Here is a 21,789-nt window from a genome sequence, read left to right as displayed (position 1 = left end):
AGTTAATCCAGCTGGCAGAACAGATTCTGAGCTAATGCTGGACAGGCTTCAGCAAAGCTATGCTAGGTGACATAGACCTGGATTTAAATGGGAAAAAGAAGAATCAATAGCAATGAAAAGATCCAATATCAAAGCAAAATGTAACAGCCTATGCTTTTGCCATCTGATCTGGGACCTGAGATAGCTATGGATTAAAAATCTGGGAGGGCTTATTTCAAGACTGGTAGCAGAAGGACCTTCACCTTCTCTAACAACCCTACGTTAAACCACACAAAAGAATCAGAAGCCAGGTTGTTTACTGTTCACTGCCCTGAGGAGAACTGATGCTTGGACCCTCTTTCCCACCCTCCCACCCTCTTTCCCACCCCTGCATATATCTATATATACGTATCTCAGATGCAGACTCCCCCCTTCAAAGGCATTGCGCAGGGTTTGACTCCCTGGAGAACACCACTCCAACAGCCAAAGTTCTAACTCTTTCCAAAACTTGCTTTCTTCAAGAGCCAGTTGTCAGAACAGAGCATCCCAGTGACAGCACTGAGCTGAAATCACAGCATTTAGACGACCTCAAAGCTGGGGTGTTGAGATGCCAATGTGCCAGGCACCCCCTGCTCCCCATGGGCTTTAATTTAAATGGACATTTGAAATGTGGATGCTGCTTCACTGAATGTAAAGGATTTTTCCATGCTCTTGGTCAGATTTGAATCTTACTTCTCTTTGGTATTCCCTGTCCGAGCTCTGAAGTTAGGGTTGGTGTGAGTGCAAGGAAACCTGTGTGCAGTCTTTTGGGGGAGAAGGCCTGAACTGGCACAACTACCCCATAAAGATCCTGATCACCATCTCGATGTCTTTCCTGCACACTGGGCAAGGTGATCTCTTTCTCTTCAGCATCTTTGCACACTTGAAACAGGCCACAAGATGAGCAGTCCTTCCATGGACAATATTCCCATCCCGTGGTCTGTGATGGCACAGGAAGCAAGGGTTCAGCAATTTTTTGATACTCTCTAAAGACTGGATTTCCTCCTCCTTTTTATGCTCAGTGAAATGCAACAAAGAATCCTGGCTTTCACATTCCTGTGCCAAATCCAAAGACTCAATAGAGCTGCGGGGATCTATATGTGATTTGGTTTCTACCACGTACAGCTCTTTGGGTTGGCCAACTGGAGCTGAAATAGTCCTTCGGCAGTCTGGGACATCGATCCCTTCATCATCCTGGTTGTTTTGGATAGCATCAATGCTGGACAGGGAAAGAGAATGAACCAGTTTGGGACAATCTGAGTACCAGTCTTTCCGCAAGGCCCAGCAGCGGTAACAGTACCGTTTGCCTGGAGAGTTAAACTTCTTGCATTTGGTGCATTGCCAAGAGTCCTGAGGAATGAGTGAGGCAGACAAAAACGGCAGAAGTTAGAGTATTCCTGCATACAACTCATTTCCTCTATGTAGGAAAAGAAGCTAATAAGATTCATCAAAAAAGGACATTTAATACCAAGCATAAGGTGGTGAACATGCGATTGCTGGTTTGATTATCACCAGCTCGAAAGCTTGAAGAGAATCTGGCCACCCCTGTGCATTTTACAGATGCAGATCTCTTAAGCATTAAAATGTGCCCTTCCTCCCTCCCGGCCTTCAGCACTTTGGAAGAATACAATGTTCTCAAGCTGTGCAGTTTATTGAATTTTCAGTATCTCACTCTAAATTCAAGGGTAGAGCTCCTGGAATCAGTCAGGAATACATTTCCCAGACTCACTAATCACTTAGCATCTGCTCAATCTGTACCACTAATAGCAGCTTACTCGACTACCCCACGTAGCAAAGGCAAGAGCTGCCCAAGTTCAGAGCTGTGATTCAGCTGTCCAATGCCAGGGACATCTTTACTTGTCAAGGGTGCACAGACTAGAAAATTAAGCTTAAAACTTAGGGTGCCATCAGCAGCAAAGAGCATCATGACACACCACTGCTGACTTACAACAAAACCTCAAAAGGCAGGAAGAAAAGACTTGGATTAAAACAGGACATATGCAGGAATCCAGATTTTATGTCCCTCAGTATGAAGCAATTCAGGTGAGGAATGGGGTAGTAGAAAGAGGTGACAATCCAGTAATTACTGCTTATTCTCTCTTCCCACCTTCTTGATTTAAAGGGGGAAAAGAGCTGTGGTCTGTCCTTAGAGAGGCACTGCAAGGGCAAAGACATTACAGAAGTAGGTACACAGGCTCTCTTCCTGACAACGGACAAAGTATCTCAGCAAAATGGGGTGAGATGAGAAGTGGATGCTCTGATCCCAAAGGTCAAGACAACTTCTCTACATTCCTCAATGCAGTTTATAAAGAAGCTGCTTTCGGCTTGATCTGGGGGGGGCTGGCCTTTGAAACTCACACAAGAATCAGCTTTTCCTACCACAACCAGTAGCAGCTGTAGGATGAGGTTTTTACCACTACAGCAAGGATGCAGCACACTCCAAGCAAGGAATGCTGACCTAAAGGATGCCTACCTCAGAAGCAGCTTCTGTATCTGTGTCATCACTTAAGCATTGAGAATCTTCAAAGTCATGCAAACAGATATCCTCAGTCACCTGGAAAGAGTGGAAGCATTGTTAAAGAGGTGGAATCCTCTCTATTTATGGTGGCACTGTACACCAAAACTAAAAGGAATACATCATCACCATGATAATTGTCATTTCTGTAAGTGAATCAAAAGCCGTTTTCTATACTGAATCTATTCCAAAAACATTATTAAGTCTTGCTAGGCTGACTTACAGCCATGTTTGCCTGCAGTCAACTCAAACCTCTCCCTGATGCACACAAGAACCATACAAATGCACATACGTACACACCTGAGTGGTCCTACTAATTTCCATGGAAGAAACTCAATCCTTTTAACACCCATAACCAATCTCACCCTTTCAGCTCTGCATGGTTGTAGGTCTGCCTCCTCCAAAACAGGCACAGTACCACGAGATCAACTAAACAAGCCCAGGCTGTGGAACCCACGCACTGTGGCTCTTTGAAGACGTACCTTTTGGTCATCTTCTTTCACTTCCTCGCAGTCAACTGCTTCCACCTTGACTGCTGCACTGCTCTGATCCGATGGACATTCATTAAGGAACCACAAGTCATCAGTAGTATCCGAAACAATGGCAGTGTCTATGTCCTGTTGGAAAAGAAACAGGGGAGACCACTCTGAGCTCAGCAGCAGTACCAGCACCACAGCTATCACACCTCTCCCCTTTTCCTCACTAAGAGCCTGCTCAGCCCTGGGCAGCTTCTTCAGTCTCCCCTGGGAAGGAAAGGATTCCCCCTTCTAGCCATAAGCTGCTGGCCACCACACTACAACCATCTGCGCACAACTTTCAACCCAGAAGACAGGCGACTCCTGACACACAACCAGTGCTTGAGAGTGCAAAAGGACCTCCAAGGGCTGAACACAGCCTCCCAAGAGCACCTAGTTTATTTCAGAGCACTAAAGGTAACCATCCACCTGATAATGAAAGGCTGGGACAGGAACACACAAGGGAGAGGCTGAAAATCCTGGAGGGGGAAGGGGAAAGAAAGAACAAGAATCATTTATTTACTTGGAACCCAAAAGAGGAGAGGAAGAGAACACAGCACACCTATTTAAAATGGCTACACACCTGGTTAGTCTGAATATCTGTTGATCCATTACTTCTGGACTTGTAATTGCTTCTGAGGTTGCCTAAAAACCACCATGGAAGACCAGCTACATCCCATTCCTCAAACACTAGGTCCAGTTTAGGCTTCTTGCTTTTAGAGAGGTTTTCTATTAAGTCTTTGTCTGTAAGAGCCAAGTAGAATCTAAGTCATGCCACACCTACATTATTTAAGAGACCAGCAGAGCAAAATTGGGCCCCATCTCATTTTAGCAATCTTTCTTGCTCCTTCTTACAACCAGTTACTCTACAAGCTCTGGGATTTGCGTGAGCGCACTGAGATGTTACATCTGCAACACATCTGTACTCATGCATCTCCCAACAGTCACTGCACAGCCAGTGCCTGTGAGAGGCATGGAAGCATCCCAGTGCTCCCAGTGTCTCTAGAACAGTATAGGTCCTCTCAGCTTTACCTTAAGACTCAACACAGAACCACTACCACTTCTTTCAGAGCTGTAACCAAGTCAACACTGAACCTTGAGTGAGTTAAGATGCAGACAGAACTGTTCTGAATTTAGTTCAAATTCCCAGTGATGGGATCTCCTCAATTCTCAAACTTGCCCCAAATGAAGCAGGAAGGCAAGAATCCATCCTCCATAACCCCATGCTTCAGCCTCCTTTTTAGCCCATGTAGTTTAGTCTGTGATCCTAAACTCACCAGTCTGTATTCAAGATAACCTTGAATCTATCTCTGTTCAGTACCAAGAGTTTCAAAGGCACAGAGAAGGACTGTTCCTACCTCTTTTGTACCTGCAGCCAGGAAAATATCTACCACTCTCATTTGATCTGGAAATACCCACTCTTGCAAAGAAGATTTGGTTTTACAAATTAGATTCCTTGATATGAGGACGACATGAGAACAGAAAAGTAGAACAACAGGAAAATTGCTTCCGTAACATCCAGCAATTCATATGAGTGAAGCAGCAAGAAATCCCCAGACACTAAAACAAAGGAAATGTCTAAATATGAAGGAGCTGTATTACACTTAAGCTGGGGAGAAAAAGCATTCCATTGTTATTCAGTTCCCTGACTGGTTTGCAGGTAATGACTGCAGCCTGCTCAGGCTGTGTTCTGTGTAATCAGAGCAGAGTCCCTTGGGAAGATGAATGGATGCAAGTATAATTCCAACATTTACAACACCCTTCAGCAAGGTCTGTGAGATTTTTCATGGCACTGTTTAGTGACAGATGTGGTTTTGGGGCTTAACCTGCCATTTTATTCAAAGTGTTTGTTTATTTATGAGACCAAATAGCCCAGCTACAATGCACATCTATCATCAAACCCCTCTGGCGAGCACTTGCAGTTCTCTCAGTCTTTAGCATAAACCTCTGATTTTTAAAGATTATATTCCACAACAGGTTTTCATTAGTCTCCCAGCACCCTCTTCCAGCATTTTGCTGATGCAGAGCTCAACGGGTCCCGCTGGAGAAGCAGCACAAGAGCCTGCACACACTGTGTTATTGCAGAAGAGCTGGCACTCACCTTCGTAACGCTCACATTTTTGCTCTGAGGTAGACAAAGCAGCAGGATTGCTTTCACCTTCCATGATGCCAAGGTCAGAACCTTCTTGCTGGCTAAACTGCATGAAGGAAGGAAAAAAGACATGTTAGTCCAGCAGAGCTTACAGGGACAAGGGGATGTAGCACTTCCATTCCGAGTCACCAGCTGCAGTGCAAGACCAAGAAGTTATGAAAGGTTTCTGAACAACTACACACTGTTGACCCTTTAAGAAGACTAATGCATCTGTATCAACACAAACAATACACTTGCAACCTAGGAAAAACCTTAAGAATGGCAAAAGTTCAAAAGCTGCCATCTTAATGCAGTAACACCATGATCTTTTCTGATTCTCTGGCCCCAGTGTGAACAGACACCTCCCAGATCAGACCCAGTGAATCCCACAATATACCCAGATATATTGAATGTGCAAAGATTTTTCCTAGGTTTCAGATTCTACCTGAAAGCTTCTGAAAACAATCCTCCTAAACACAAAACTTGGTCACACGTTTTAGAAAGCTTAATTATTTGGCAATTCCTACTCAGAGAAGGGGTGGGAGAGTGGGGGAAAGACATGAAAATACAGAGCACGCTGGAGGAACTGAAGACTAGAAGTGCTACACCCCGAGAAACGCGCTCAGAGACTGGTACTCTGTTATGAAGAGAACAGAGAAGGGTCACTCTGTCCCTGCTCTGTGGACTCCCAAGAACTTTTCAGGAAGGTGAGGACCTGGCAGCCAAGCAGCACAAAGTTCTGGCAGTCCACCATGCACAGGTACAGAGAAGGGGCACTCTGTACAACAAAAGAAACCACCAGGCAGTGGGTTTACCTTCAGCTGGTCTTGGCTTGGCTTATCGACGCTCTGTTCCTTTGCGAGACTCTGTGCAGCATCTAGATGGCAGGTAAAACAAAAGAAAAAACCTTCCCTGGTAATAACCATTCTCACAACACAGGGTCTTCAGCAAGCAACCAACGAGCCAGGCTTGGCAGACCTCAAAGGAAGCCTTTCAGAGAGCTCTTTCTTCCTTGAGAGAGCTGGCCATCTCCTAGAGAGGCATTACTCCAGCTTTGCTAGGTACACACAGAGGCATTAGCCTATGGATTCCAGAGTGTGTGCCTCCTTAGAGATGATGCGTGATGAAAACTCACAGAGCCTCCTTCTTCCCAAGGTGAAAAACTGCTCCTTTTCCTACCGGCTGTCCTGCCATCACAAGCTCTAAGCCTTTCTGCAAAAGATCTGCACAGAGGCAGAAACCCAGAGCAACAGCAGAGTGTGGGAACCTCTCACTGAAGGCTGGATCAGATCCATGCTGAAGGTGGTGAACAGAGAAGAGAAAGATCTTTATAAAGACCTGAGGACACCACCTCCTGCACCTCCGGATGAGACTGAAAAACACTTCTAAAAAGTCTGGGCATGAAGAACAATTCCTAGACTACAGCAAGCTCTTCCCTGGGTAACTGTGTACACATCCGGAACACAGTTTAATCCAGATGATTATGCTGGCCCCAAGAGTTAATTAAAAGGCCAACCTCAAGAGCAAGAACAATCACATTACCAGAAACCTTCCTACACAATAGAAGAGCTGCACTTGTGAAGTCTACCCTTTAAACAGAATGATGTGCTAGAGAAAAAAAGACTGAAGCATAGCTCCTGCTTGATCCCCTTTTAATCCAGCAGAGAAATTCCCTGCTGAATGCCAGGCTGGCAGCCACAGTCCCATTCAGTCATGAATCGTAGTACTGACACTGAAACCTGCTGCTATAGGCAGAAAAATGGATCTCAAAGTATCCATAAAATGGACCAGAACACAGAACCACACGACATGGCTCTATCTCACACGCTCTGCTCTCCATGCATTAGTTCAGCTTCCCTGTTTTCCCTTCCATCACCCTACAGCTGCTGCAGTCACCGATTATTTAATACCTGAAGGAAAACAGAAGCCAACTGGCTCATCCATAAGTGGTTTGGCTCTGCAGGGGCATTAGAAGAGGTGAACACTGACCCTTCTAACATGACAAACTATAATGCAATAATGCAAACTAGCCTTAAACACTGTGTGGAAAAACACTCCACTTACTGGAAGGCTTCCTTTCTCCAAGCCAACACATACTATACAAAATGTCCTTAGTATGAGATATTCCTGAGTATACCTCAGGTGAGTCACTTAAGTAGAAGCTTGCCAAGTAAGGACACCATCTGATAAAGAGCATTCTGTCAGAGCTTCCTCTTTATTATCAACATGTTCTGCAGTCCCTTGCTTTCTACAAGTGTACTTAAAAGAAGTGGGTGAGATAACCTGCAAAATGCTGTGCTCATAAGCTCTAATTTGACTAATGAATACAAGCAGCCATTATGGAACATGGAGACCTCTTCAAGCTCTATGGCACTTCCAGTTATTCCTATGTTGCAACAAAGGTAAAACAACACCTAGAATCATCTTACCTATGTATTTGTCAAAGGTCTGCCAAGAGTGTTTCGTTTTAGTCACACACACACACATACACATACACACACACAAGCAGACACAGTGGTATAACTCAGGGATCATTGCCCCTAAAGGAACAGTGCTTCCTTTTTCGGGTTTCAAGGCAGTTACACCAGGACTGGAGCACACTTGCACACGCAGCCACACGCACCCAGCCACAGGCACACACCAAGTAGAAGGGGACAGGGCAGCAGAGGAGAGGTTTTCACTGGGATCCACATACACTGCCTGTAGGAAAGAGGCCAGGGCATCACCAGTGAAGGAAACAGCACTCACACAGTTATCCTGCAGGTAACGTGTTTAGACAGAGTCCATTTAGGAAGATTCTCCTACATAAGCAGAGAGAGGGCCCTCAGAGGTATCAATGCATGGCTCAAAGCAGAGGACTGAGCACTTCAGGGCTGTGTTTTCTCAGTCTCTAAATTTGCACAAGCTTTTGTATACATATGCAAATACAGACTAAGCCCTTATGAAGAACCAAGCCCATACTATCTGCTGAGAGACCTCAGGAAGTAAGGCACAAAACTCCACAACTCCCCCATGATCTGCACGCTTGTAGTTTCATCAGAAGTTTTTTTAGCCAGTGAAGATTACCACCCATACAAAGGGCTCTGGCTGCAAGGAAGTCATCAGCTGAGATTAAATTAAGAATAAACCTTAATTTATGACTAAAGGGTTTTTGATGTAGATAGTTTTGGGTTCTCGTATGAGCTGGGAAAATAAAAGTCACCTTTAAAGGCTCAAGTGTTTGACTAAAGTCCAGCCCTCTTTGGCTTGCAGAATCAGGCTGGGTTTCCAGCACTCTGATATTGTCTCAAGAGTATTCAACTATAAAATGAGGTGAGAGAAAGAAGTCACAGGCAGCCACGTTACTCAAACAGTTAACTGATGTCGTATCACAGCTACTGATGGTGCACACACAGAAAAGACAGACTCAACGAGATTGTATACTCAAAGCCTTCAGCAGCAGTTTGTTTCAACTTCAGAAACATTTCTCTTTTCTGAATATCATTACTTACCCAAGTTACATCAACACTACATTGAATATACTCGCCCATACTGTGACAAACCTACCTGCCACTGCAGCAGAAGTCAGGTTCCGTTTCAGCATCTCATAGACTGGGCTGTGGAAAAGAAGGTGACGGTTGAGTACATCCACAATCCCAAACAGCATTCCACTTTTCAACCAGGGACTGAAACTCTCTTTTATTATCCAGACACACTGGAAACTGCAGAGGGGCTTTTTTGCCACTCCTAAAAGCTTGCTACAGAGAAGTCTAGCTCAGAACTTAACCGAAGGATACAGATTTTTACTCATGTGTGAGAACAAGGGCCTGAGAGGATGCAGAAATAAAAGGGGGAAAAGATGTCACCTTCAGCAGCTCACTGCCTGCACCATTCAGAACAGGCTCTTGATAACAAAGGAGCTCAACTCAAACTTGTCAAGAGCATTATCAATAAGCCACTGAGCAGGGTACTTGGTACTCACAAGGTTTATCCAATGATGAACAGCAACAGTGACAAGAGTTTCCTATCACCACAACCTCTGTAATACAACATTACAAAGGTGACTTTTTCCTACCTTGGATCTTTCACAGAGAAGCTCTCCAGTCCCAGCAGTTCTCCCAGCTGATCTCCTCCACAGTAGACCATGTGTTGCTGCCTTTTGTCATATAGCTGCCTCACCATGATATACTGTCCTAGGTAATGCATAACCTGTGGACACATAACGTACTTTTAGCCCTATCTGCAGCTGAAACCAAACTACAAAAGACCCTGTACATTTGCTTTAGTTTCTGATACTTGTATCCTGCTACCCTATAGAGAGTGTGAGTCAAACTGTACCTGCTTTTTACGCACATCTGCAAGTTGTTGGTGTCTCCCAACCAAGGGGGAGCTATGCTTTACTGTATTGCTGTAAGGTTTGTAACTATTAACACTTGACAAGAAAGAAAAATCAATCAGTGCATTGGTATCACAAAGAAGGATGGAGAGGGAACATCCTCTGAGAGCCAGGGGACGCTGCCAGCTACAATAGATCAGACTTAACCAAGTTAAAACATGAATTTATACAAGTAACCTGCATTTATTACTCAACTCTCCCCATTTAAACCATTCAATTTGGTTTTGCAAAGTTTTTTAGGAACTAAGTAAGTTATTTCAATGCCTTTAAGTATTTAAACTAAGCCATGGGGCTCTGCAGGAATATCTGACACATTTATAATGAAACCCCTGTGCATTTAATTCTTTGCAGACAGGATACTCTTGTAAATCACAGTGTCATGGTTTTAATCTTGTACACATATTGCATTTTAAGCTGAAAAGAAATGAATTCTCTGAGGTTTAGCTGACAGGCCATTTCAAAGGAAAGTTGGAAGAAAAATGTCAACAGGAATCCAGTTCCTGAGGCTTTCATGCACTGAGCAGAGGGCAAGACAATTGAACAGCATCTCCTGCGCTCCCTCAGGGATGTGGCTATCCCATCCCTGCTTTCTCTAAAGACAGTTTTTCCAGGATAAATCATTTTCTTCTATTCCAGTTCCTCCAGGGGCTCTCAAAGCCATTTATGATCAGCCCTATGGGTAAGGGATCCCTGGTTTTGCAGACAGGGCTTCAGAGTACTGAAAGCAGCCAGTCCCACCCCTTCCCCACAAAGAGCCATCGCCAAACAACCAAGGAAGGGCACACTGCCAGTGCCTCGAAGCTGAGCCCACCTCCTTCAGTGTGAAGGTTTCTCCCTGGGCGCCTGCAGCCTGCAGAATCTTCAGAAGTGGCAGTCTGGGCCGCACCTGAAAGAATAAACCACAGAACTTGGTTTGAATGACCCAAAGCAGTGAGACGAAGCCCCCTGACACGTGTGCCTGGTGTCACAGCCAGCAAACTCAAGTGACCAAGACACAGCAAGCACAGAGCTGACAAGCCAGGGATGAGGTGGAGGTCGTGGGAAGCACTGCTTGCCTCAGGCTAACCTGCTGAAGGCTGGGATTCGTTTTCACAAGGAATCTGCATAGACAGCCAGCTCTAAAGGCTTTAATCACTCACATTGTCCCATTAACTTTGATGTCGTTCATCCTGGGAGGGAAGACTGGAAATTCAGATCCTTGGTATGTATGGAGTCCTGAGCAGTGACTAACCAAATGTAGTGAGTCATCTACTCAGGAGCAAGGATGGTGCATTCACACTGCCACTTCCAGAGCAGTGTGCCTGAATTTCCTCAATTAATGCAGTGAATAAATGAGATCTGCTCGGTACAGACCTATGTATTTATTAGGCTCCATGAACAGGCACATAATAATAAGAGTGAATCAAGCAGAAGGTGTGGTTAATGAACACCAAGAATGAGAACCTGCATTTTCTGTGCAGCTCAGTCATAAAGCAGAATCTTTCATTCCATAAAACAGAAAGCACCCTGAGAACGATGCAACTGTTCCACAAGCCCTTTAGCTTTCACCCACACCCCCAAGCAGCTCCGAGGAGCAAATGATGCTATATAAAACAGCACCAAGTTTTAAATAGCTTCTCACTCCCCCCCATCCTGCTACTTCATTTATTCCACAAGAATTCTAACAATTCCTAGGAGAGTGCCACCACACGATCCTGTGCTCTGTGTGCCCACTGTTCTTTGAACACTACACAGCTGCATACAATGTTATACACTAAGGGATGCTTCCCACGCTGAACCTCTTTTGTTCTCCTTGTCTATCAGATGCTAGTGCAGGAAGACATACCAATCTGTCTCAGGACAGAAAGCCCAGTCCTCAGCACACCATGTTCATTGCTGTTTCCTCTGCACTTTGAGCAGGTTTACCCTCTCAAGGCATGTCATCTGTACCAGCTGTGAAGCCCTCACCCATCAGTGTTAGGTGGATTCACTTGTGTCTCACACCCACTCCTCTTTTTCTGCCTATATAAACGCAATGGTAAGCCCAACTTCCTTCCCCCAGGAGCAGAGCCTGCTTGTGGTCCTCCATGTCCTTGAGAGACAGCCTGAGCTGCAGCCCCATGCTCCTGCACAAGGTAAGGAGAGTGGGGGTTGGTTGCTTGGTGTCAATGTAGTTTATCGCTTGGCTCTCAGATGGTGTTTGCAAAATGTTTCTGTTTTCTGAAATGTGAATATGTCTGCTTTGCCTGTTTTCTCCTTATTGTACTTACTAAATGCATTTTCAAGCTCAAACAGAACAGCTCATGTCCAGCCCCAAGTCTCTTTCTCAAGAGCAGCTCTTCTCTAGGAAAAAGCTCAGCACAGCTCAAGTGCTTGTTTCAGCACATGATTTTAATAAGAGGAAATTATGTGTTTGCACTCATTCATTTCTCTAATGACCACTCTCAAATGGATTTGAAGTAACTTCTTGTACATCTCTTTCTGATTAAAGAAGCAACCTAGTTAGCTTGCTCATTTTAAAATGAGCCCTTAGCTACCACAGTAAAGCCAAAATGGAAGTGTTTAATCCACACTGCCTGGGACACTGAGTGGTGGCAATCAATATTTTGCTACTAATATCAGAGCCTATTTACTTTTTGTATGCAGAGTGAATTGCCTAAATAAGCATATCTGACTTGGCTATGTTTCAAAGCTTCTAAATTAAGCTTCAAATGGGAGGCTCTCTGCTTCCCATCAGCTTATTTCCACTCCTGCCACATCCCTTCATGTTGTGGAGATGGTTTGTACAATGAATTGGCTCTGGAAGGTTGGATGCCTGTCCTGGAGAAGCATTTTAGATGACATTTTTCCTGTTATTTGCATGTTTCTCTTTTCTGACTGGCTGTCAACGTGGTATTGAGACACACCTATCATGGTGACCTTGGCTCAGGGATACAACTACCTTTTGTTCCAGGGAAGTTCCAGGAATAGTCAATAAGAGGAGTACTACAAAGCAGGCATTACTGACTAGACAAAAGGTCAGCAAGCAAGGTTACACAGCCCCGCTACAACTGTCACACAGAACCCAGCATTAAGGGGGACGCTGCATGTAGGATACTTCAAGTACAGATCCAGCACAAAAATATGCATTATACAGTTTCTCCTCTGGCCAATTTGAAGTGCAGTTTTCCGCTCCTTCCCCTTTAATGTTCATAAATCATTGGTCTGATAGCAAGAGTAACACAGCTCCTCAGAATAAAAGCCCTACTCCATTAAGCTAAGTTCTTCTAACTTAAATGTACCCAAAGAGGTTGAATGTGATGGAAGGAATTGCTGCTTTAGCAAGGAGAAAGCAGTGAGAGTAAGTGGGAGAGGAAATTACCTGGTTAGCTTGTCCAAATGCTATTCTGCAGTTATTCTCAGCTGCTGGATGCTGGGCAGAGCTTGGAGATGTCATCGTGGCAGGGATGAGCTATTTAGAGCAGAGACCTATAAATGAGAGGAACGTTCATGTACCAGTAACCTGCTCTTGAGTTCAACCACTTCCACTTCTTAGAAGCTTCAGGAAATGAGTTTAAAATTAGCCCAGCATGCATCTCTTAAATGGCTGCTATATAACGCTAATGTTTCTGTGCCCCTAACGTGCTCTGTTGAAACTGGATCTGCTTTGCCTTAGCCAAGCTGCATCCAGCTGCCCAGTGCTGGACAGCCATGAGGAAATAACTGTGACCCATTTCCTGTGGCACTGACGATGGTTTGGCTCTGCCCATCTGAAGGAGCAGCAGCACAACATGGTGAGGAACTTGGGGACCTGCCAGCTGAAGGGAACTGCCAGTCTCCACCAGGCTCTTGGCAAACTCCTAATGTGGTGAAATCCTGCAGTCAAGAGGTGGGGGAGTAGAAGCTGAGTCACAATCAGCCACAAGGGAAACCTTCAGATTTCAAATCACCAGACAGCAACCCCCTGATTGCCCAAAGGAGTGGTCAGTGCAGACTGCAGCAATCAACACATTCCCCACTTGTCCTTGCCAAGGGCTGAAAACCTGCCAAAAGCTGCTGCAGCAGCAGCCTCCATCCCAAATGCCCCGATGCAGGCTCTAAACCAGCAGTTTGAGCAGGTGAAAGGATCATTTCCTGGAAGGAACAAAAGGGGAAGTCCTGCAGCTATTTGAATGTGTCAAGCCCTATCAGTTTCAGCACCACCCAGGGAGCACAGCTTCACATGCAGAATGATCAGTAATGACTCATGTTCACAGCCCGATCCAGTTTGCTCCACCCCACACACCACCTTTGAAAACTTCTTTATGCTTAAAGGACGGTGTCAGTTAAGCAGCCACTGCAAAAAGTAACTCGGTTACAAGAAAATCTCCATTTCAGTGCGAACCTGGTTGCTCTTCTGCAGGACAACATCAAGAAACCCTTTGGTGAGCTTAAGGCTGGAGCATGTGATAAACTGAAGAGCGGCTCCTGAATTTGCTTATACAGATACAACTTTGGGAAAGCTTTTTTTGGGAAGCAGTACCGACTTTCAACCACTGCAGGAGTTCAAATCTGAAGGTAACAGCTTTCAATGCAGCATCTAAATTCTTTCACAGAATTTCCCAGCTGCAGTAAATGAGTCTGTTCTTGCATTAACTACAAGGAACGGGAGCCAGGATGAGCAGCTACATTAAAAAGTGAATGCTTGCAAAATAACCAGACTTCTGCCTGAGGAATGTAACTAAGTATCTCCATGTAGACTAAACAGGCTGAACAGGCAGTGTACATAGTAGGCAATGATACAGTCCTGAGCTCTGGCACCGACTCAAGCTACTGAGCACTGGTAACCACCCAACCTCATGGCTCACCTGCCCCAGCAATTAAAACCGAGTTGCAATGAGTTTGTTAGAAGCTGCTGATAGTTCTTACAGCATTACATTTCTCTGAAGTATGGCAGTAGCAGGAATAAAATCACTCCCAAAGATCAAGCAGATCTAAATATTTAGGAAAGCTTAATTAAAGCATGTTCAAGTTTGAAAAATGACATTGATCCAGGTAATAACCCAAAATAAGTGACATAGCAGCTAAAATTACTCCCATGCTACCAGTGCCTTACCTTTTAACCAAGGTTTCTAGTTGATAACGCCAAGCACACAGCACCACGAGCTGCCCACAGGACCCTCTGTGCTGTGCCAGCTGAGCTGTACTTTGCACCAGCCAGAGCCCAACTCACCAACGCTGAACTCTGCTGGCAGGAGGAGCACGAGGATGGGCCTGCTGCTCCCCTGCAGTGCTGGAGAAGCTCTGCCTTGCCTGGCTCAGCTCCTCCAGGCTCAAACTGCTCCTGCCTCTAACTGCTGGGGAGTCACTGAACTCATCAGCTGCTGCTAAGAGCTTGAGCTGGTGTGAAAAGCAGGCAAATGGGAGAAAGCAGTGGCTTTCCCTGCCCTGCCTTGGGGGAAAGGGACTGCTACCCCTGCCTGAGGGAGTCAACTCAAGATCACTTTAACTGTTTCAGTACTGGGTTTATTAGAGAAAGGAAACTCGTGCCTTGCCTCCTGTCATTACCTCCCCTCAGCCTGGAAGCACCCGAACTCACTTGCAGCCAAGTGAACACAGCTCCGGTGAATTTGCTGCTCTTCCCCTCTACACACGGAGCTGCATCTATAAGAAAATGGATGCTGGAGCAGAGCAATGACTCTGAGGAAGCTGTGAATCACCAAGGAGTCATGAACCAACCGTTTCTCCCACCCAAGCACTTTATATGGTCATGCTCGCCACATGGACAAGTCATCTGCCTGGTGTGTGAGCTGTCTCTTCAGAGATCAAAACCCCACTAGACCACAGGTTGTGATGCACAGTGAACACAGGGAGTGTAAACTAGACATTACTTGTATCTGTGGCCTCTGGTGGCTCACTCTGGGTTAAGGTCCGATGGTTTTGTCCTTCATCCTTTTTCATGCTTTCAAATAAAGCAAAATGTCTGTTGAGGACAAGGCTGCTGTCCCATGTACTGCACCACGCAGGAGGGAGGCTTTAACCAACCAGCTCACGAGGCAGCTCAGAGCTAATGAGGTTGGTTCCTCTCGGTGTCAGTCCCTGGGCTTCTTCATGCTCACAAGTCCTCCTGCCCACCCATCTCACCCGGCCAGTGCTAGAAACCCCATTTCTCCCCCCTTACTCCAGCAGTGATGTCACAGTGCTGCCAGGGCCACAGGTTTCACCTGCTCCCATCCCTGGGTTCCCAGCAAGTCCATACACGTCCTCTGAGAGCCGCATGATGCCCCCCCAGCAAGTGCTGCCTGGTCCCGGTTCCGCTCCATGGGGCCTTGCAGTAATGCAAAGCCACTTGTCTCCTTTTCTTAGTGGAACAACTGTGTAAGCACCAACTAACTGCAAGCCAAGAGCTGTCAGACAACAGTAAGCCTTAACGTAAGCTCAACAGATAACACAAAGCGTTCAGCAGGAGCAGAACTGGGCAGCGCTCGAAGCTCAGGAGCCCGTTTCTGATGGGCAGTGGCCGCGCGATCACAGCGAGCCCCCAGCACAACCGGGCCGCCGGCTGCTGCTGCCGAGATGCGGTTTCTCCAGTGCAAGGGCGGGTCCGGCTCTTGCCGTTAGCACCGGTATCTCTCGGGGTGGTTTCTGCCCATGAAGCCAGTTTGGACGCAGAAATGCGCATCCCGGCCCGGGAGCTCCCGTCCGCCCCTCGGGCGCCAGCAGCGGGGGCCCCGCTGCGCTCCGGCCCCGCATCCTCTCACCTCGCAGCGCCCTCCCCGCGCCCCAGCGCCGTTCCCCCGAGGCGGCCTCACCCTACAGCTGCTCCATGGGCACCAGGCCGGCCGCAGCCCGGGGCCGGTGGGAGGCGGGGGGGGGGACGGGGCCCCTACACCCCCCGGGGGCTCCTCTCCACCATCTTAGCGCGGCCTCTGGCGCCGCTTCCCCTCACAGCCAACATGGCTGCGACGGCGCTTCCGCGGGGCACCGGGCCCGCGCCGCCGCGCCATAGAGCGCAACGGAAGTCACCCCTAGAGAGGACGGAGAGCCCGGGCCGGGAGCGCGCCCGCCATCCCCGCCGTGGAGGACCGAGCGGTGCGCGTCCCCCCGCCAACCCGGCTCCGGAGCCGTGGGACTACGGCCGGAGCCGCCCCGCCCGGGCCGGTACGAGCCCCCTTGGCCCGGTACGAGCATCCCCGCGCTCCTCCTTCGGCTGGGTACGAGCCCCGCCCCCGCGCGCAGTGATAACAGCGGGCCATAGGGAGCGTTGTCAGAGCCCGGATAGCTCAGTCGGTAGAGCATCAGACTTTTAATCTGAGGGTCCAGGGTTCAAGTCCCTGTTCGGGCGGCATGCTTTTCTTCACCTCCTGTTTTTTTATTGTGGGTTTATATTTTTATCCCCCCTCCGGCGCTGCCCGGGACCCACGGGCGGGGGGAGCCGCCTCTGCCGCGGGGAAAAAGGGTTTTGAGGAGGGGAAAATTATTGCAAAGGGAAGGGAAAAAAATAAAACCTAACGAAAAGCAATCGCCCGAACAGGGACTTGAACCCTGGACCCTCAGATTAAAAGTCTGATGCTCTACCGACTGAGCTATCCGGGCTCTGAGGATGACGTCTCCTCTGCCTGTACATCCCGCTGCCCATGCGCTCCATGGCTGCCTTCACCCTTCTGCCTGCCTTTTCCTGCCTGCACCCTCCTGGAGCCCACGTTCCTTCGGACACTCTCCATCCAAGTCACCGATGCCACGGTGATGGCACAGCTCGGGGTGCCAATAACCCAGCAAGGGATATTTCCCTTCTTGGTCCCTGATGGAGGTGTGGGGTGGGCTGATGGGAGTCCTCACTGACACCCCTGGCTCCATCTGCCTTTTCCCCCAGAGCAAAGCGGGGTGCAGTGGGGATGGCTGTTCTGGAGGGGGTTAGGCAAGGTTTGAGGAGGACAAGGAATAATCTGCCCTGGACAGTGGACACTGGGGTGTGATTTCTGCAGCCCCCCAGCTCAGCTCCATGGTTCCCACGTGGTTTCACAAGCTGTTGTGGTGCTGGTTGGGGTCGTTCTTCCATCAGGGCCTGGAGGTGCCCACCTGCACGAGGGGACCCCCCAGGTCCCAGCTCCCTGCATGGCACCGTGAATCCCACCACAACCTCTCTCCACCTCCTGGTGAGGGATTTCCAGGGAAGCAGGGAGGCTGGAATTACACTCGGCCACAGCTCAGCCCAAACCGCAGGAGCACACCACATCCACCGCTGCCCACCGCGTGCCCCGGGGGCTGGCTGCCGCCGGGGGAGCACGTCCCCAGCAGCCGGGGGTCTCCCGGCTGCCCCAGCAGCGCAGCGGGGCACAGCGAGCTCCGCTGTGGGGAGAGCCGGAGCCCCGCGGGCACGCACGGGGGGGACCCCGCTCCGTGCAATGCTGCGGCCCGCCGGGAGATGGCCCCGCGCCGCGCTGCGCCCCGCCATTGTCCGCCGCGCTCCCTCCTCCTCCTTCCTCCTCCTCCTCCTCCTCCTCCTCGCGCCGCCGCCGCGGCGCGGCCCCAGCCCGGCCCGGCCCCGCCGCCGCCGCCCGCTCGGAGCAGGTAGGGCTGCGGGGACCGGGGCACACGCACAGCGGCGGGGCGGGGGGGGGGGGGGGGGGAGCGGCCCGGAGGGGCCCCCCCCGTGCTCCCACCGCGGCTCCCCCTTTGCACAATGGTAACCGCGATGGAGACACCGGAGCGGGCCGGTACCGAGAGCCGTGATTTCACACCACCCCCCCGGGGGCAGCTGGGCAGCGCCACCCCAGGCTCCAGCACAGTCCCGGCGCTCCGGAGCCCCCCACAGCACTGGGGCGGCGCTGGGCGGGGGGATAGGGAGGAACCGGGAGCGGCACCCCCGGGGCCGGACCCCGCGCTCCTGACCCGGCCCGGGGGGGGGGGGGGGGGGAGGGAAGTGGGGTGATTTATGCGCAGAACAATGGAACGGAGCCATCAAAGTTCCTCATCTGCAAAGCGGGGAGGGGGGCCCGGGGCGTTCTGTCGGCTCCCATCGCGTTAGAGACCCCCCAGCGGGATGGGGATGGGGACGGGGACACGGACAGGGACAAGCACAGGGCACCGGAGCCAGGGGGGGCGCTCCCGGGATGCTCCGGCTGCCCCTGCGGGGCCGTGCTCTGCATCCTGAACTTGCTCACGCGTGTGTTCAGGAGTGAGCTCCGGAGGTCTGGGAGCTGCTACCCCTGAGCAAGGGGATGGAGCGGCTTGCCCGCAGCTGCTCGGTTGTGTAAGGCCAGGCAGGGTCTGGGCCGCGGGAGCCAGCACTGCTGGGATCAGGGAAAATCAGTGTTTTGCTCTCAGAGCGCAGGGATGGGCAGCAGGGAGCTGGGGGTGATGGAAATAAATGGGGTGCCCGGCCCCTGGGTTAACGGCACCAGCAAAGGCCCCAGCCCCACCTCACCTCCAGAGCACCATCCTCAATATCAAGTGAAGCCAGAGCAGGGAGAGCATCCATGCTGCTGCCATGGGCCAAAAGCAGCCAAAAAGAGCTGCTTCTCCAGGCCAGCAGCCCTGCAGCCAGGCACCAGCCCTCCTCACACGCTAAGGTATGAGTAGGTGCTGTGTGTGTGTGCATGGTGCGTGCTAAGGACACACGTGCAGGCAGTGCATGCCAGCACCCCGGCTGTGGGGCACAACGGGGCGGTGATGCTGGGGCTCGCAGCATGCATGGCCCCATCCCAGGTGAGGGGTTTCCCCATGCGCTGGGTGCGCGCAGGTGTGTGTCTGGCCTGTGTCTGCTGTGTCCTTGGGCTGCAGCTCTCTCCCACCCTGCAGGCACAGCAGCACTGAGCAGCATAAGGACTTGGTTCCTATTGCAGACTGGGTCGTGCGGTGTGGGGCCAGCCAGCACCCCCCTGCACCCCAACAGCGTGCTGCGGGCAGAGGGGTGCACCCCAGCGGCTCCATCATCTTGAGGCTTGGCTGTAGGAGCGGCTGGGGCAGGGAGAGTCCTGTGGAGCGTGTGGCACCGGGATGACTGGAATCAGGCAGCAGGATCCATCCCTTGCAGCTCACCTGGGGTGCTGGGATGCAGGCAGGGATGCAGGCAGGGAGGGCAGCGCAGGCAGGGAGGGCAGCGCAGGCAGGGATGCAGGCAGGGAGGGCAGCGCAGGCAGGGATGCAGGCAGGGAGGGCAGCGCAGGCAGGGGTGCAGGCAGGGATGCAGGCAGGGAGGGCAGCGTGCTGATGCAGGCTGTGCAGGCAGGGAGGGCAGCGCAGGCAGGGATGCAGGCAGGGAGGGCAGCGGGCTGCTGCAGGCTGTGCAGGCAGGGCTGCAGCCGGTGGGTGCACACACACCCGCACTGCCGTGCAGGCAGCCGCGGTGCCGGGGGAAGCAGAGATTTGCATAGGAGCCGAGTGCCGGAGCTGCAGACCTGCCCCTGGCATCCCCTGGGGAGGCTGAGCACCGAGAGCCATGGCCCTGGGGGCGGATGCTGGGTGCGGGAGCAGCCGGGGTTGGCTCATTCCCTGTCTGGCTGTGTCTGTGCTCCACGAGCCAGGGAGGAGGAGGCACCGGGTGTCTTGGTGATGGGGATGCAGCAGTGGAAGGGTCCCCCCCTTGCTCTTCCCTGTGCCCCCATCGGTTTGCAGGTGCTGGGTGAAGTGCAGCATCTCCTATGGAGCTGAGCACGGGGCTGTCGCACCTTGCTGCCCAGGAGGGCTCTGATGTCCCCTCTCCTTCCCCTACACCAGGCTGGGACACCCCATTGTCCCCTCCATCAGCCCCATGGTGGGCTCAGCTCCAGGCAGTGCCTCTGCAGAGCTCCCTCCTTCGGCTGCCCCCAGTCACACCGGGGACGTTCCCATCCCAAACCCAACCCCTCTTCCCAGGGCAGGATTTCCTCCCGAGGGGGGAAATACGTATTAAAATGATGGAAGAGCCTTTGGCATCGTTCAGCTTCACATCCTGCCTGCCCTGGAGAGCTTGGACCGGGCTGGGCCTGGCTGGGCTGTTAACAAGGAGACGTACCGGCTGGAAGAGGAAGGAATTCCTGCCATAAGGCAACAGGTTGGAAGTGAGCGGCTCCGGCTGTTCCCAAGGTCTGGTGCGTGCAGGATGTTGTGCGTCCCTGGTGTTGTTTTGCTGCACAGCAGGGATCGGGGGTGTCCTCATTGCAGACCTGCCCCGGCAGCGGGAGGTTGTGGGGTGCATGGAAGGAGCCGTGTCCTTCACACCCAGCCTGCAGGGACCCCGCTGTGGGGCTGGATCCTGGGGGGCAGGGATGAGCTCCAGGTCCTTCCCATCACCCTGCTCGGGGGAACCAGCTCCAGACCCCCTTTGGAAGCTCCCACAAGTTCCTTGGCTTGTGGATGGAAATAGGCAGAGCTGCCTGGGAGTGTCTGTTGGGATCAGGTCTGGGAGGGAATGGATCCACTCACACTGAACCCCTCTGGAGGCTGGGTTTTGTTGGGTTTGGGTTGTGCCAAGGGTGGCTCCAGGGATGAAACTCCCTGAGTTTCAGTTTCAGTTTCCAATAGTACTGAGAGCAGGTTCCCTTTGGGAGCTCCAGTTCCAAACCAGGGTGAATGTCGGGGCTCACCCAAAGGGGTTTCCTTGGTCATGGCGCTGCTTGGGAGCTCTGAAAATGCTCCATTTCCATCCCATTTGGAAGGGAAGCAAATTGAGACCAGAGAGTTTCCTCTGGAGTTGGAGGAGCTGGGGCTGTGGTGCCGGCACTGATGGGGGGCCCTGGGAGCCTGTCCCCCCCATGTCACCACCTGTGTGGGGCTGGTTCTGCCTCGCAGACCTCGGAGCATCCCTCGGGGGATGGCCTCAGGGATGCAGTGCTCAATGTCCCCAAGGCAGGGAAGCTGCTGCCTGCTGTGCTGGGAGCACAGCCCTGCTGCAGGGCAGCAGTGGGATGGGTGGATGGACCCGCAGCCCCGAGGTGAAGGCTGCTGCTTTATCCTCCTCTGGGCTGCTCCTCCCTCCACGGGACTATAAACGGGTGTGAACTGTGTCCCTGAGAGGCACAACCTCCATCCCCAGCTCCCCAGCAGGGACTGCCTCTCCAGGGCTCGCTCTGCTCCTCGCCCTCAGGTGGTTGATGGCTTCCCAGATGCTTTGGACACCTCAGAGCTGCTCCCAGCGCAGCTGCCTGCGAGGGATGGGGGGAGCCGGGGGTGCACAGGAGGTCCCTGCGGCTCTGTCCTGGGCTCCTGTCCCTGTCCCTGGCTGCAGCCTTGGCTCTGCCGTGGGATCCCGTGGGATCTCAGGAGATGCTGGGTGCTGAGTGCCCCCAGTTGCCCCCAAGCTGATGCTCATCTCTTT

The 21,789-nt window shown here is 51.0% G+C and overlaps 1 protein-coding gene, 1 long non-coding RNA gene and 2 other non-coding genes across 7 annotated transcripts; 2 read left to right on the top strand and 2 right to left on the bottom strand.

The window, feature by feature from the left end:
- Nucleotides 1-474: 474 nt before the first annotated feature.
- MDM4 (MDM4 regulator of p53) lies at nt 475-16,530 on the bottom strand. Of its 4 annotated transcripts, XM_061362788.1 has the most exons (12): nt 16,304-16,530; nt 15,091-15,155; nt 12,895-13,001; nt 10,366-10,440; nt 9,234-9,367; nt 8,726-8,775; nt 5,995-6,056; nt 5,150-5,246; nt 3,632-3,792; nt 3,016-3,150; nt 2,492-2,572; nt 475-1,368 (listed from the first exon to the last, which is right to left on the bottom strand). In XM_061362788.1, exons 3-12 carry the CDS (start codon nt 12,967-12,969, stop codon nt 814-816), a joined length of 1,425 nt encoding a protein of 474 aa, XP_061218772.1. In that variant the 5' UTR covers nt 12,970-13,001; nt 15,091-15,155; nt 16,304-16,530; the 3' UTR covers nt 475-813. The 4 variants fall into 4 exon arrangements, with proteins under 4 accessions (XP_061218772.1, XP_061218771.1, XP_061218773.1 ...); XM_061362787.1 differs by lacking the exon at nt 15,091-15,155; XM_061362789.1 differs by lacking the exons at nt 15,091-15,155; nt 16,304-16,530 and adding an exon at nt 14,608-14,728.
- Nucleotides 10,724-13,408, top strand: LOC133217377 (uncharacterized). The gene is made up of 3 exons (XR_009726866.1): nt 10,724-11,514; nt 11,596-11,668; nt 13,289-13,408. It is a non-coding gene; the product is annotated as an uncharacterized LOC133217377 (long non-coding RNA).
- A 233-nt stretch (nt 16,531-16,763) lies between the features above and the next one.
- On the top strand, nt 16,764-16,836 carry TRNAK-UUU (transfer RNA lysine (anticodon UUU)). The gene has a single exon. It is a non-coding gene; the product is annotated as a tRNA-Lys (tRNA).
- Nucleotides 16,837-17,014: 178 nt separating this feature from the next.
- Nucleotides 17,015-17,087, bottom strand: TRNAK-UUU (transfer RNA lysine (anticodon UUU)). The gene has a single exon. It is a non-coding gene; the product is annotated as a tRNA-Lys (tRNA).
- Nucleotides 17,088-21,789: the final 4,702 nt, after the last annotated feature.

This window comes from Neopsephotus bourkii, unplaced genomic scaffold (assembly GCF_033783945.1).
Source record: "Neopsephotus bourkii isolate Nb327-2 ecotype Australia unplaced genomic scaffold, CSIRO-AGI_Nbou_v1 NB_1139, whole genome shotgun sequence".
Lineage (NCBI taxonomy): Eukaryota > Metazoa > Chordata > Aves > Psittaciformes > Psittacidae > Neopsephotus > Neopsephotus bourkii.
This window is presented reverse-complemented; position numbering and strand designations above follow the sequence as displayed.

Excerpts from the sequence above, each read along its gene's own strand:
- MDM4 (XM_061362788.1), bottom strand. The coding sequence starts at position 12,969 with ATGACATCTCCAAGCTCTGCCCAGCATCCAGCAGCTGAGAATAACTGC. Across the intron at positions 5,247-5,994 it reads CAAGCCAAGACCAGCTGAAG|TTTAGCCAGCAAGAAGGTTC; the intron begins GTAAACCCACTG and ends TCCTTCATGCAG. Across the intron at positions 3,793-5,149 it reads AAAATGTGAGCGTTACGAAG|ACAAAGACTTAATAGAAAAC; the intron begins GTGAGTGCCAGC and ends TGGCTCTTACAG.